This window comes from Lynx canadensis, chromosome X, assembly GCF_007474595.2.
Source record: "Lynx canadensis isolate LIC74 chromosome X, mLynCan4.pri.v2, whole genome shotgun sequence".
Classification (NCBI taxonomy): Eukaryota; Metazoa; Chordata; class Mammalia; order Carnivora; family Felidae; genus Lynx; species Lynx canadensis.
This window is the reverse complement of record NC_044321.2, coordinates 69119139-69134155: the sequence shown is the minus strand read 5'-3', so window position 1 is coordinate 69134155 and position 15017 is coordinate 69119139. Positions and strand designations below refer to the sequence as shown.

The 15017-nt window shown below is 36.3% G+C and overlaps 1 protein-coding gene across 1 annotated transcript in view; it reads left to right on the top strand.

Annotated features, from left to right (window-relative positions):
• POF1B (POF1B actin binding protein) overlaps positions 1-15017 on the top strand; it is a 119319-nt gene that overhangs the window by 57873 nt on the left and 46429 nt on the right. Inside the window, exon 5 of the mRNA XM_032592065.1 lies at positions 4832-4962. Within this exon, the coding sequence (XP_032447956.1) occupies positions 4832-4962 (131 nt within the window). The remainder of the gene's footprint in view (positions 1-4831; positions 4963-15017) is intronic.

The window sequence follows — 15017 nt, the reverse complement described above, 5'->3', positions numbered from 1 at the left end:
AGGACAAAAACTTCTAAGGCAGCAGTAAGTTGAGGCCCATGGTTTTCCTTTAGAAGGTAATTTCTTTCTATAGATTTTCTGAAAAATGACCACAAATTTGCCTCTGGTTTCACTCCTAACCATTGTTGCCTTGTCTTGGGTTTATGGCAGCAATTCTAAACAAAGAATTTTTAACTGCAATCAGAAACAAGGAGTTGGACTGCTTGGCCATTATTATAGTTAAATAATGATCTGATTGAAGGTACTTGATTGATGCATGCTAAACAATCTTTAATGATTTTTGTAAATTTTTGGAGAAATGTCACTGGGAACAACTATTTTTCAGCATAGTTTGCATTCCTTCCCCGTTTATATGTGAAAAATTAAAGCTATTATCCAAGATTGACATTTAATATACCTCTCATTCATCAGACAGAAGAGTAAATATGGATACACCTATATCTCAATCAATCCTATCAATCCAATATTTGTCACAGAGAGAAAACCTCCATCCATTAAAACTACCATTATTCTGACCCAAACATTCATGTTTTCTTGGGAGGCTCCTTATTTTGGCTTTTTCAAAGAAACAAGAACATAGATTTGAGCCAAGTCTAAAATATATGTCACAACATACCTAAAAACAGTTCCAATAAAGTTAAGGAGCGCCAACAACCTGTGATTTAGTAATAGAAAATATTTGTAACTGGCACATCACAGTTTATGGTTAGGAAATTTCATCTTATTAAGCACAGTCCTGTAAAAGACTTAACAGTGTATGAGAATCTGACTTCTGTCTGTCCTCTCCCTCCAAATTTTTGAACCCAACTTGCTTTGTTTTTTACTGAGTATTACTCAAATGTTATAAATTGTAGATGATACAAAACTGAGAAGAAATATACACACAAAGGAGTGATGTTTTGCTTCTTGATTTTCCATCTTGACATCTCTTTGGCCAGAAGAACCCATTCTTCAATTCTAATGCTCTTACCCTTTCACTAGCTGATTAAAATTTATTACCTAAAATTCAGGCGTATTTTGCATAGTTTTCCACTAATAAAATCAAACTCTTACTGTTTATTTTTTTAATTTTTTAATGTTTATTTATTTTTGAGAGAGAGGGAGACAGAGTGCACCTGGGGGAGGGGCAGATAGAGAGGGAGACACAGAACTGGAAGCAGGCTCCAGGCTCAGCTGTCAGCACACAGCCTGATGCAGGGCTCGAACCATAAGATCATGACCTGAGCCAAAGTCGGGCGCTTAACCGATTGAGCCACCAAGGTGCCCCAAACTCTTACTGTTTCAAGTTGTAGCCCAACTAAACTCCAAAATAGCGCAAGTAGAGACAGTGTAATTCAAAAGTAGCTGAAAAGACAAATACAAAAGGTCATCTGGGGAGGCAATTTTTCTAGTGGGTACAAGAAAGCATTACCTCATTTAATATTTATGTAGAGTTCATAACATTGTCTGGCACATAGTAAGGACTAAATAAATACTAGTTATTATTATCATTTCCCAAAATAAAATCACTTTCCTTTTGTAACTTTTAGCACCTCTTTATAACTATGGACACAGATACAATGTTGATGTAAATCATTCCTTACCCTAGACTCTGTGATTTTTTTTAGTTTATTCATTTATTTTGAGAGAGAAATAGAGAGAGTGAAAGCATGCGGGAGGGGCAGAGTGAGAGAGAGAATTCCAAGCATGCTTCATGCTGTCAGTTTGGAGTCTGATGTGGAGCTTGGTCCCACTAACCTCAAGATCATGACCTGAGCTAAAACCAAGAGCCAGATATTTAACCGACTGGACTCTGTGATTCTTTATTTGGGTGCCTAAATCCACCACATAGAAATCACATGATCAAAAGTTTTAGTAATGGCACTAAATATTCATGTGGGGAAAGAATTATGTACTTAAAAGGTGTGCTAGTGTGAAGTGCAATGACAAAATATTTGTGCAAAAATAAGAAAGAAAGAAATATTTTAAGACAGTTTGGAACCATGAAATTACTCTGTCAAATGAATCACACTAAAAGGAAATAAAATGATTTTCACAGCATTATGAGGGGATTATAAGAAGCTAAAAGAAAAATATGCAAAATACTAAACATCAAATAGTTGCTTGGAGATTCTAATGGGAGCTCAGCACTTGAATATATTGGCTAAAGAAATGTCATCTTTTACTTGGGAAAGTTACAGGTTTGGAAGGGACACACATAGAATGGTGAGGCAGGAAGAGGTTATCTACCTGACCAGCTACAGCAATGAAACAACTTGAAGGTCAGTAGAATGACACTAACATAACAGCTAGATTTTCCCTTATCCAGTTATCCTTGAATGTTAAAATCATATTTGAAAACATGTTTTTTTTATTTTTTTAAAGCTTATTTATGTAATAAAGCTTTTTTGACACAGAGAGCTTTTTTGACACATAAGCTTTTTTGACACAGAGAGAGAGCAAGCATGAGCTAGGGAGGGGCAGAGGGAGAGGGAGACACAATCTGAAGCAGGCTTCAGTCTCCGAGCTGTCAGCACAGAGCCTAACGCGGGGCTCGAACCCACAAACTGTGAGATCATGACCTGGGCCGAAGTCGGACGCTTAGCTGACTGAGCTACCCAGGCACCCCTTGGAAAACATGTTTTTAAGCCACTCCGAGTTTGGTAAATATATAGATGGTTGATAAGGGAATAATGCATGAGAAAAACATGAAATCAAAAGCATTCTTTTGATTATTCTGAATAAAGCCTTGCTTAATTTTGATCTTCATTTCCTGAGAGGGGCCTACCACTAAGGACCCGACTGCCAAGATCTAGAAATATAGGTAAGACTCAAATGCCAGTATCCAACTCTGCAAGGAGTTCAGTTTAGTTGCTACAATTAGACTTACATAAACTTAGGAAGAAAGTGTAAGGGATAACCACGATATCCTTGAGGAAGTGCTATCTATGCTCTTTTTTATTCTAACCATTCTTGGTTAGCTTCTTTAAGAGAGAAACGTGTAAAAAAATCTTTCCAGAATCAACTAGCATTTGGGATCACTTCTAACCAGGAGATACATGACTTACTTCAATTCAACAAATACTAAGCAACTAACTATACAGTGTTCAACCAGTATTGTGCTAGATAATATGGGATATATCAAAAAGTATGACTCATTCATTATTCTTAAGTTTATTTCTTTTGGGGAGGGAGAGAATGCTGAGAGACCAAGATTTACATATGTAAAATAATATGAAAATGATTCAAGATAATTGAGCACAAAAAGCTAAATTGAATTAGCTTGTTGGCTGGCATATTTTCAGTTTTAATGGTGATATTAAATCTTGAGATGGAGTTCAAAGTATGGGTAAGATTTGGATACACAGCCAGAAGGAGAGAGAGTTTTCCAAGCAGCAAAAAATGTGACTAAAGACTAGAGACAGGAATAACATAATGTGTGCCCAGGACAGTGAAATCTACTATAGTTAGAACAGAGAAAATGTTGGGAAATAGATAATGTTACTATATTCATGTTAGCACTTGAAGGTTTTATATTGAATATACACAACTTAGTAATTCTATGACATTTACACATATTATGTGATGATATTGACTTTACCAATTTATCTATTCATGCCTTCACATAGGAGACTTTACCCTCTTTCAGAGGCAATCATTACTTCTCCGGGAGCAACTTCAAAGGGTAAATGGACAAGATAACATTGTGGTGTATTCATTAAGACTTTCAAAAGTGTGAAAAATATATATCTTAATAAAATGTGATGATACTATACTGTATTTTGAATATGGCCTTTTGTACTTATCTGTATATTACAAATGGCTTAGCATAACACAGACATGGCTATGAAAGTCCATCTGGCTTAGTTTGCAATCTTACTTTGCAAATCTTCCATTTGCCTTAGCATGTATGATATTTTTTAGGGTCTGTATTCAGAAGACAGGTTGCAAAAGAAGTATCAGTGGTCAAATTTGGAGTCTATTTGTCCTATATATGCTCAGGAATAAATGTATTTATAGGACTTCTTTGGTCCCACATGCAATATCAAAGGTAGTATGGAATGCAACCTAAGTTATTAATCTCCCCATAGTGCTATTTTGGAGGTGGGTGGCAAGGCGGTCAACATTATTGAAAAGATTGATAACAAATTATATGAGGCCAACAGAATAGGTTTTATTTTGGGACTATTCATAATAATTTGTGTTTAGGATTTCAAATGTCTTTGAGATCTATGAATTTTCTACATTTGGCCCTTAGCTACTCTTTCCCATGTCAGTTGACTAGATATTTAGTCCAAATAGTAAGTGGAGGGAATATAAGAAAAAATACATAAATCATTGAATCGAGGTTAATTTAATCTATCTTCAAGGTATGCTAATAAATTAAGCTGCCTTTCATTGAGATGCAAGTCCAAATGAAAGTAATTCTTCTATGTCAATATAATTCAAATAATTCATATGTTCTTTTCCAATAGGGAATAGAAGAGTAAGCCATGCAATGATAATGGGAAATTTACAGATTTTGATTTACTAGTTTTACTGTTTTATGCAAGCATATATATTCAAGAACTTTAATATAAATTATTCAAGTTTGCGTTCATTAGGTCACTTAGATTAGTGATATAAAATTGAAAATACTATTGCAATGTTGCTTTTCCTTTAAGTTCCTCCCATATTGAAAAATGTATACCTCAGATGCAAAGAAAATTTAGTGAGTTGATTCATGTGATGACTTTGTAATGAGTGACTTGTATTAATAGGTTATGTAACTTTTTTTTCATTTGACATCAAAACATCTATCAATTTAGAAATACTTAATGTTGTTTATAATTGTGGTTGATGTTTTTGTCAGGTGATAACTGAAGATGATTGCCCTGCAAAATTGGACCCCAAATATTTTGGAGAGTTACTTGCTGATCTAAGCCGTAAAAATACAGATCTATATCACTGCTTATTAGAACATTTGCAGAGAATTGGAGGAAGGTACTGTAAATATATCATTTGCCTCAATGTTGCAGCTATCAAACATTCTATGATACTTTGGTATTTTTAATGTGCTTTATTGTTTAGAGCACTTTTGGGCTCACAGTGAAACTCTAGAACTTTTTTTAAAGATTTTATTTTTAAGTAATCTCTACACCCAAAATGGGGCTCAAACTCACAACCTCAAGATCAAGAGTTGCATGCTCCACTGACTGAACCAGCCAGGTTCCCCAAAACCCTTGTACTCTTAATGGAGAAACAGGGTAACTAATGAGCATATCTGAACACATGTCTTAAGAGTTAATATACTTTATAAAAATCATCAAAAGACATCACACCAGTCCTTTTAAGATCAGTAAAGAATTCTGTGAACTTTTTTTAAATAACATACTTTGATGGCAAATGTGAACTCTTGGACAAGGAGCTAAAAAAATTCATGGCATACTGTGACTTGTTTTAAGATATTACACTGATGATGTAAGATACAAGCCCATTGTAAGATATTACATTGATGATGGAATATACAATCCCACTGTCAATACATCACTGTTTATCTTCCATTGTTATGCACTCAATGTACAAGGCCATAATTTAATATACGTATATTACATATAATATATCAAACATAACTTATATACCTATAAATTAATATAAATACAAATATGTATATTATACTATATACTAAATAATAATTGTATGTATTTAAATATATACACATAAAGAATTTATCAACTATTCATGTATAGACGAGAGAATATTATGTCATTAAATGAATTCCATAAGCTATACCCCTTCTACTACATAGTGACATCATATATATGGTCAACTATCAGACAAAGTCTAGAAAAACTTCATAAATTCAGAAAAATATGTAGGATAAAGGAGTGTTGGTATAATTTTTTTTCTAGTTCAAACTTCACTAACTGGATTCTTCTGCCTCTTAGAGATCTTTAATCTCTTATCCATCTTTTTTCCTCTCCACTTATTACATCCCGTTCTCTCCATTTTTAGCTCCATCCTCTCTAACTTCTTGCTTTAATATTCGTAATTGCAACCATTCTGTTACTATTATCCTCAATTGCTTTACCTCCTTATCTTATTGTCCCTCCCACTTAGCAAAATCCCATCTCTGGAGTAGTCTATCTCTCTTTATATATTGTTTCTTTTTACCACCATCTCCTCTTTCTAATACCTAACATGCACTACCCCTAGAATTCAGAGGACTCTATGGGGGCTATTTTATTTACCCTGATTTCCTTAGTGCTTAGCATGGTGACTAGTTTACTGTGGTGCTCAATAAACATTTGGTGAATATATGAATGCTTTATTTTTTTATTTAAGTTTTTAAATTCCTGTTAGTTAACATATAGTGTAGTATTAGTTTCAGGTATGCAATATAGTGATTTAACACTTCCATATATCACCTGGTGCTCATCACATGTGCCCTCCTTAATCCCCATCACATATTTAACACATCCCCCCACCACTTCCCTTCTGGTAACTATCAGTTTGTTCTCTATAGTTAACTTATAAATCTCAAAACCCAAAAAACAAATAATCCAATTAAAAGTGGGCAGAAAACATGAACAGACATTTTCCCAAAGAAACATACAGATCTCCAACAGACAAATGAAAAGATGCTCAACATCACTGATCATCAAGGAAAGGCAAATCAAAACTACAATGAATGCCTTCTTTACTGCTACATCCATGCAGTTAAACACTGTTAGAAGAAAGCACAAGCATTTATTTGAATTGATGTCATTATAAATGCATGATTTCCATCATCTATTATTTTATACTAATCAACACTTTCTCCCATTACCCAAACAACTATTTCACACAACTATGCATGTGCATAAGATCACTAGCTTAAAATCTTCCCCCTCTCTCTGAGTAGTCAATTATTTATTGAGTGTCCACTATGTGCCAGAGACACTGTGCTAAGTGCTTTTCCCATATTGTCTTATTTGCACAGTAACACTATAAAGTTTCAAATAGAGACCCAAAGAGTGTAAGTTATCAAGGTCACAACAGCTACTTAGTGCTTGAGATGGATTAGACATTTCTGAGAATTATTTTTACCAATAAATTGTGATTCAGCTTTTCTGCAAAGCATCCCTTAGATATTTAGCTTGGTCTAAGTGTTCCTCTTCTGTGAATTAATTATTCCCTGTGAATATTTCTATCAAAGTATCACATTGTATAATCAACAGTATATAGAGGGGTGCCTGGGTGGCTCAGTAGGTTGAACATCTGACTCTTGAGTTCAGCTTAGATCATGATCTCACAGTTCGTGTGTTTGAGCCCCAGGTCAAGCTCTGCACTGACAGTAGTGTGGAACCTGCTTAGGATTCTCTCTCTCTCTCTCTCTGCTTGGGATTCTCTCTGTCTCTCTTTCTTTCTCTCTCTCTCTCTCCAGTCTTTTTCTCTGCCTCTCCCCCGCTTGTACTCTCTGTCTCTCTCAAAAATAAATAAATAAATAAATAAATAAATAAATAAATAAGAGTATATAGAGACTTAGTCTTAAGTACCTGATTCTATATTCAGAGTTCATATCCTTGGTTTATGTTTCAGCTTTAGTTACATACGTGATGTGTAATGTCAGGCAACTTGCTTAACTTCTCTGTACCTCAGTTTCTTCATCTATAAAATAGGAATTATAATAACAATACTTCTAGATTTGTTATAAGCAATAAATGATTTAAGATGTACACTTACAAACAACATCAGCATCATATAAGAACTTGAAAATAAACCTACAGACTCAGAAACTCAGGGTGTATGGGTCAGCAACAAACCCTCCAGAGGATTCTGACACATGCTCAAGTTTGAGAACCATTTACCTAAGGCCACAAAAGTGGAACAATCTGGGACTAGAACCCATAATCTGAGAACCTTTTCTCCTTAAGCAAATAATTTAAACTTTATCATTGCTTTTGATGGCTATAATATTTTTTTTAATTTAAATTCAAGTTAGTTAACATACAGGAGTAGAACCCAGTGATTCATCTCTTACATTGGACATCCATTGCTCATCCTGAAAAGTGTCCCCTTTAATGCCCATCACCCATTTAACCCACCCCCCCAACTTCAACTCCAGCAACCCTCAGTTTGTTCTCTGTATTTAAGAGTCTTTTATGGCTAAACTTTCAATACTAGGCATATATTTACAAATTTTTTAAGATATTATAGACAAATTGAATAAACTATCAATTTTTTGGATTCATTGAACTTGAAAAGTTCACATAATTCAGACTGGTTTTACATTGTTCAAATTTTGCCTTGGGAAAATTATGTTTGTATGAAGTAAGATAATATTTGTGCTTTGTATTGCCCCAAAACAGTCCAGAGCACATGACTTTGACAATGTCGTTTCTCAATAAAGGGATACAGAATGAGAGTTAAATACACAACAGTGGTGCTCATCACAAGTCGACTCCTTAATCCCTATCACCTATTTAACCCATCCCTCCCTCACTTCCACTCTGGTAACCATCAATTTGTTCTCTGTAATTAAGAGTCTGTTTTTTTCATTTGCCTCTACCTCTCTTTTTCTCCCCTTATGCTCACTTGTTTTGTTTCTTAAATTCCACATATAAGTGAAAGCATATGGTATTTGTCTTTTTCTGACAGACTTATTTCCCTTTGCATAATACTCCCTGGCTCCACCAATGTCATTGCAAATGGCAAGATTTAATTCTTTTTTTATGGCTGAGTAATATTCCATTGTGTGTGTGTGAGTGTGTGTGTGTGTATACCACCTCTTCTTTATCTACTCCTCAGTGGATGGAAATTTGGGCTGTTCCCATAGTTTGGTGTTTGTAGATAATGCTGCTACAAACATCAGAGTACATATATCCCTTTGAATTAGTAATTTTGCATTCTTTGGGTAAATACCTAGTCACGCAATTGCTGGATCCTAGGGTAGCTCTATTTTTACTTTTTGAGGAACCTCCATACTGTTTTCCAGAAGGACTGCACCAGTTTGCATTCCCACCAATAGTTCAAGAGGGTTCCTTTTTCTCCACATCTTTTCCAACACCTGTTGTTTCTTCTGTTGTTGATTTTAGCCATTCTGACAGGAGAAAGATAATATCTCATTTTAGTTTTGATATCTATTTCCCTGATGATCCCTGATGCTGAGCATCTTTTCATGTGCCTGTTGTCCAATTCTGTCTCCTTGGAAAAATATCTATTCATGTCTTCTGCCCATTTTAATTAGATTATTCAATTTTAGGGTGTTGAATTTTATAAGTTCTTTATATAGTTCTTTATATACTAAACCTTTATCAGATATATCATTTTCAAATGTCTTCTCCAATTCAGTAGGTTGCCTTCTTTTGTTGATTGTTTCCTTCACTGTGCAGATGCTTTTTATTTTGATGAAGTTCCAATAGTTTAATTTTATTTTTGTTTCCCTTGCCTCAGGAAACATCTAGAAAGAAGTTGATAGGGCAGTATCAAAGAGGTTACTGCCTGTATTCTCTTCTACGATTTTTATGGTTTCAGGTCTCACACTTATGTCTTTAATCTATTTTGAACTTACTTTTGTATTTGGTTTAAGAAAGTGGTCCACTTTCATTCTTTTGTATGTTGCTATCCAGTTTTCCCAACACCACTTGTTGAATAAACATTCTTTTTCCCATTGGATATTCTTTTCTGATTGTTGAAGATTAATTGACCTTATAGCTGTGAGTTCATTTCTGGGTTTAACTATGCGTCTGTTTTTGTGCCAGTATCATACTGCCTTGATGACTACAGCTTTGTAATATAACTTGAAGTCCGGAAGTGTGATGTCTCCAGGAAGCACAGAGGACCCCCATTAGATTCAACAAAAACTGACCATCAACAAGGCATATCATAGTCAAATTCACAAAAGACTCAGGCAAGGAGGGAATCATGAAAGCAGCAAGGGAAAAAAAGTCCCTAACATACAAGGGAAGACAGATCAGGTTTGCAGCAGACATATCCATAGAAACCTGGCAGGCCAGAAAGGAGTGGCAGGATATATTCAGTGTGCTGAATCAGAAAAATATGCAGCCAAGAATTCTTTATCCAGAAAGGCTGTCATCAAAATAGAAGGACAGATAAAAAGTTTCCCATACAAACAAAAATTAAAGGAGTTTGTGACCACTAAACCAGCCCTGCAAGAAATTTTAAGGGGGACTTTCTGAGGGGAGAATAGATGAAAATATACATATAAAAATAAATAAATACCAAAAACAACAAAGATTAGAAAAGACCAGAGAACAGACCAGAAACTCCAATTCTACAAGCATCATAAAGGCAATAAAATCATATCTTTCAGTGGTCACTCTAAACGTCAATGGACTCAATGCTCCAAGCAAAAGACATAGGGTAACAGAATGGACAAGAAAACAAGATCCATCTATATGCTGTTTACAAGAGAACCACTTTAGGCCTAAAGACACATTCGGATTGAAAATAAGGGGATGGAGAACCATCATGCTAATGGCCAACAAAAGAAAGCGAGAGTAGCCATAATTATATCAGACAATCTAGACTTTAAAATGAAGACTGTATCCAGAGATGCAGAAGGGCATTATATCATAATCAAGGGGTCTATAGATCAAGAAGACCTAACAATTGTAAACATTTATGCGCCAAGTGTGAAAACACCCAAATATATAAATCAATTAATCACAAACATAAAGAAATTCATTGATAGTAATACAATAATAGTAGGAGACTTCAACACCCCACTCACAGCAATAGACAGATCATCTAATCAAAAAATCAACAAGGAAACATCTTTGAATGACACACTGGACCAGATGGACTTCACAGATATATTCAGAACATTACATCCTAAAGCAGAATATACATTCTTCTACAGTGCACATGGAACATTCTTCAGAATAGACCATATACTGGGACACAAATCAGCCCTAAGGAAGTAAAAAAGATCGAGATCACACCGTGCATATTTTCAGACCACAATGCTATGAAATTCAAAATCAACCACAAGAAAAATTTGGGAAAGGTAACAGATACTTGGAGACTGAAGAACATCCTACTAATGAATGAATGGGCTAACAAAACAGTTAAAGAGGAAATTTAAAAGTATATGGAAATCAAGGAAAATGATAACACCACAACCCAAAACCTCTGGGACACAGCAAATGTGGGCATAAGGAGTATATAACAATCCAGGCCTTCCTAAAGAAGGAAAAAGGATCTCAGATACACAACCTAACCTTACGCCTTAAGGAGCTGGAAAAAGAACAGCAAATAAAACCCCAAAACAACAGAAGACAGGAAATAATAAACATTAGAGCAGAAATTAATGTTATTGAAACCAAAAGAAAAAAAAAACAGTAGAACAGATAAACGAAACCAGAAGTTGGTTTTTTGAAAGAATTAACTAAATTGATCAACCACTAGCCAGTAAGATCAAAACGGAAAAGGAAAGGACCCAAATAAATAAAATCAAGAATGAAAGATGAGAGATCATGACCAACACAACAGAAATAACAACAATAATAAGAGAATATTATAAGCAATTATATGCCAATAAAATGAGTAATCTGTAAGAAATGGACAAATTACTAGAAACATATACACTACCAAAACTGAAACAGGAAGAAATAGAAAATTTGAACAGACCCATAACCAGTAAGGAAATTGAATTAGTAATCAAAAATCTGCCAAAAAACAAGAGTCCAGGAAGAAGGAGAAGATGGAGGTGTAGGAGGACGCTGGGCTCACAGCGTCCTGTTGATCACTTAGATTCCACCCACATCTACCTAAATAACCCAGAAAACCACCAGAAGACTAGCAGAATGGACTCTCCAGAGGCAAGCATAGACAAGAGGCCCACGGAAGGGAGTAGGAAGGGCAGAGGGGCAATGCACACTACACATACTGGCGGGAGGGAGCCAGGGCGGTGGAGGGGCAGCCTGCCTGGCAGGACAGAGCCACTGACTCTGATTTGCAAAAGCAGAGGGGCCTCACTATGTGAGTTCTGACAACTACCGGGACTTAACATCTGGAATGCTAAAAATCAGCAGCTCTGCTCAGAGAGCAGAAGGGTGAGAAGACACCGGGAGGGAGAGTTGTTGAGCCCCAGAAGACAGACCTCAGCTCAGTGGGGAACAAAGGCATTGGCCAGTGCCATCTTCCTCTCCCATCCCTCAGCCAAAATACCAAAGGGAACCAGTTCCCATCACCAAACTTGCTTGCACCACACACACACCCAACACTGTGTTTCTGTGGATCCATCCCTCCGACGGGTCTGCCTCACTCCTGGTGGTGCAGGGCTCCTCCTGAGGGGACCACTGAAGACAAAGTGAGCTAAGCTTGCACCTCCGACCCCTGTGTACCTTGCGGATACACCCCGGCTAATACGCCAAATACCATCAAAGTAGCACCACAAGCCTGGCAGTATGCAAGTAGCCCAGACAGGGGCCACACCACTCCACAGTGGGTCCTGAGCCTGGGAGAGGGGAAGATAAGGTGCACACCAGTCTGACTGTGGCCCCAGCTGTGGGCTGGGGACAGACATCGGGTCTGACTGTGGCCCCTCCCACCAACACAAGTTACTCCAGACAACACAGGGGAAGTGCCCTGCAGTTCCTCACCACTTCAGGGACTACCCAAAATGATGAAACTGAAGAACTTTCCTCAAAAGAAACTCCAGGAAGTAGCAACAGCTAATGAATTGACCAAAAACGATTTAAGCAATATAATGGACCATAGAGTTAGAATAATATTCATAAAATTAATCGCTGGGCTTGAGAAAAGTATACAGGACAGCAGAGAATCTATTACCACAGAGAACAAGGGACTAAGAAACAGACAAGAGGAGCTAAAAAATGCTATAAATGAGGTACAAAATAAAATGGAGGCAGCCTTGGCACAGATTGAAGAGGCAGAGGAGATAATAGGTGAATTAGAAGATAAAATTGTGGACAAAGAGGAAGCTGAGAAAAAGAGAGATAAAAAAATGCAGGAGTATGAGGGGAGAATTAGAGAACTAAGTGATGCAATCAAGGGTAACAATATATGTATAATAGGGATGCCAGAATGGGAAGAGATAGAGAAAGGGGCTGAAAGTGTACTTGAACAAATTATAGCTGAGAACTTCCCTGATCTGGGGAAACAGGCATTAAAATCAAGAGGCACAGATATATCCCTTCAGATATAACTTGAATCAATCTTCTGCATGACATATCATAGTGAAACTGTCAAAATAAAAGGATAAAGAGAAAATTCCGAAAGCAGCTAGGGATAAACATGCTCTAACTTACAAAGGGAGACCCATAAAAGTAGTGGCAGACCTACCTACTGAAACTTGGCTGTCCAGAAAGGTATGGCGGGAAATCCTCAATGTGATGAACAGAACAAATATGCAGCCGAGAATCCCTTATCCAGCAAGTCTGTCATTCAGAATAGAAGGAGAGATAAAGGTCTTCTCAAACAAGCAAAAACTGAAGGAATTCATCACCACTAAACCAGCCGTAAAAGAGATCCTAAGGGAGATTCTGTGAGTAAAATGTTGCAAGGACAACAAAGTGCCAGAGACATCACTACAAGCATGAAAGCTACAGACATCACAGTGACTCTAAACCCATATCTTTTTATAATAACACTGAATGTAAATGGACTAAATGCACCAACCAAAAGACATAAGGTATCAGAATGGATAAAAAAAACAGGACCCATCTATTTGCTATCTACAAGAGACTCATTTTAGACCTGAAGACACCTTCAGATTGAAAGTGAGGGGATGGAGAACTATCTGTCATGCTACTGGATGTCAAAAGAAAGCTGGAGTAGCCATATTTATGTCAGACAAACTAGACTTTAAATTAAAGGCTGTAACAAGAGATGAAGAAGGGCATTATATAATCATTACAAGGTCTATCCATCAGGAAGACCTAACAATTATAAATGTTGATGCACCAAATACAGGAGCCCCCAAATATATAAAACAATTAATCACAATGAGTGCATATGGAACATTCTCCAAGATATATCACATACTGTGTCACAAAACAGCCCTTCATAAGTATACAAGAATTGAGATCATACCAGGCATACTTTCAGACCACAATGTTATGAAGCTTGAAATCAACCACAGGAAAAAGTCTGGAAAACCTCCAAAAGCATAGAGGTTAAAGAACACCCTACTATGGAAGGAATGGATCAACCAGGCAAATAGAGAGGAAATTAAGAAATATATGGAAACAAATGAAAATGAAAATACAACAATATAAACGCTTTGGGATGCAGCGAAGGCAGTCCTGAGAGGAAAATAAATTGCAATGCAGGTCTATCTCAAGAAACAAGAAAAATCCTAAATAAAAAATCTAACAGCACACCTAAAGGAACTAGAAGCAGAACAGCAAAGACACCCCAAACGCAGCAGAAGAAGAGAAATAATAAACGTCAGAGCAGAAACAAACAATATAGAATCTAAAAAAACTGTAGAGCAGATCAATGAAACCAAGAGTTGGTTTTTTGAAAAAATAAACAAAATTAATAAACCTCTAGTCAGGCTTCTCAAAAAGAAAAGGAAGATGACCCAAATAGACAAAATCATGAATGAAAATGGAATTATTACAACCAATCCCTCAGAAATACAAGCAATTATCAGGGAATACTATGAAAAATTATATGCCAACAAACTGGACAACCTGGAAAAAATGGACAAATTCCTAAGCACCCATACACTTTCCAAACTCCAACAGGAAGAAATAGAAAACTTGAACATACCCATAACCAGTGAAGAAGTTGAATAAGTTATCAAAAATCTCCCAACAAATAGGAGTCCAGGACCAGATAGTTTCCCTGGGGAATTCTACCAGACATTTAAAGCAGAGATAATACCTATCTTTCTGAAGCTGTTCCAAACAATAGAAAGGGAAGGAAAACTTCCAGACTCGTTCTATGAAGCCAGCATTACTTTGATTCCTAAACTAGACAGAGACCAGCAAAAAAAGAGAACTATAGGCCAATATCCCTGATGAACGTGGATGCAAAAATTCTCAATAAGATACTAGCAAATCGAATTCAACAGCATATAAAAA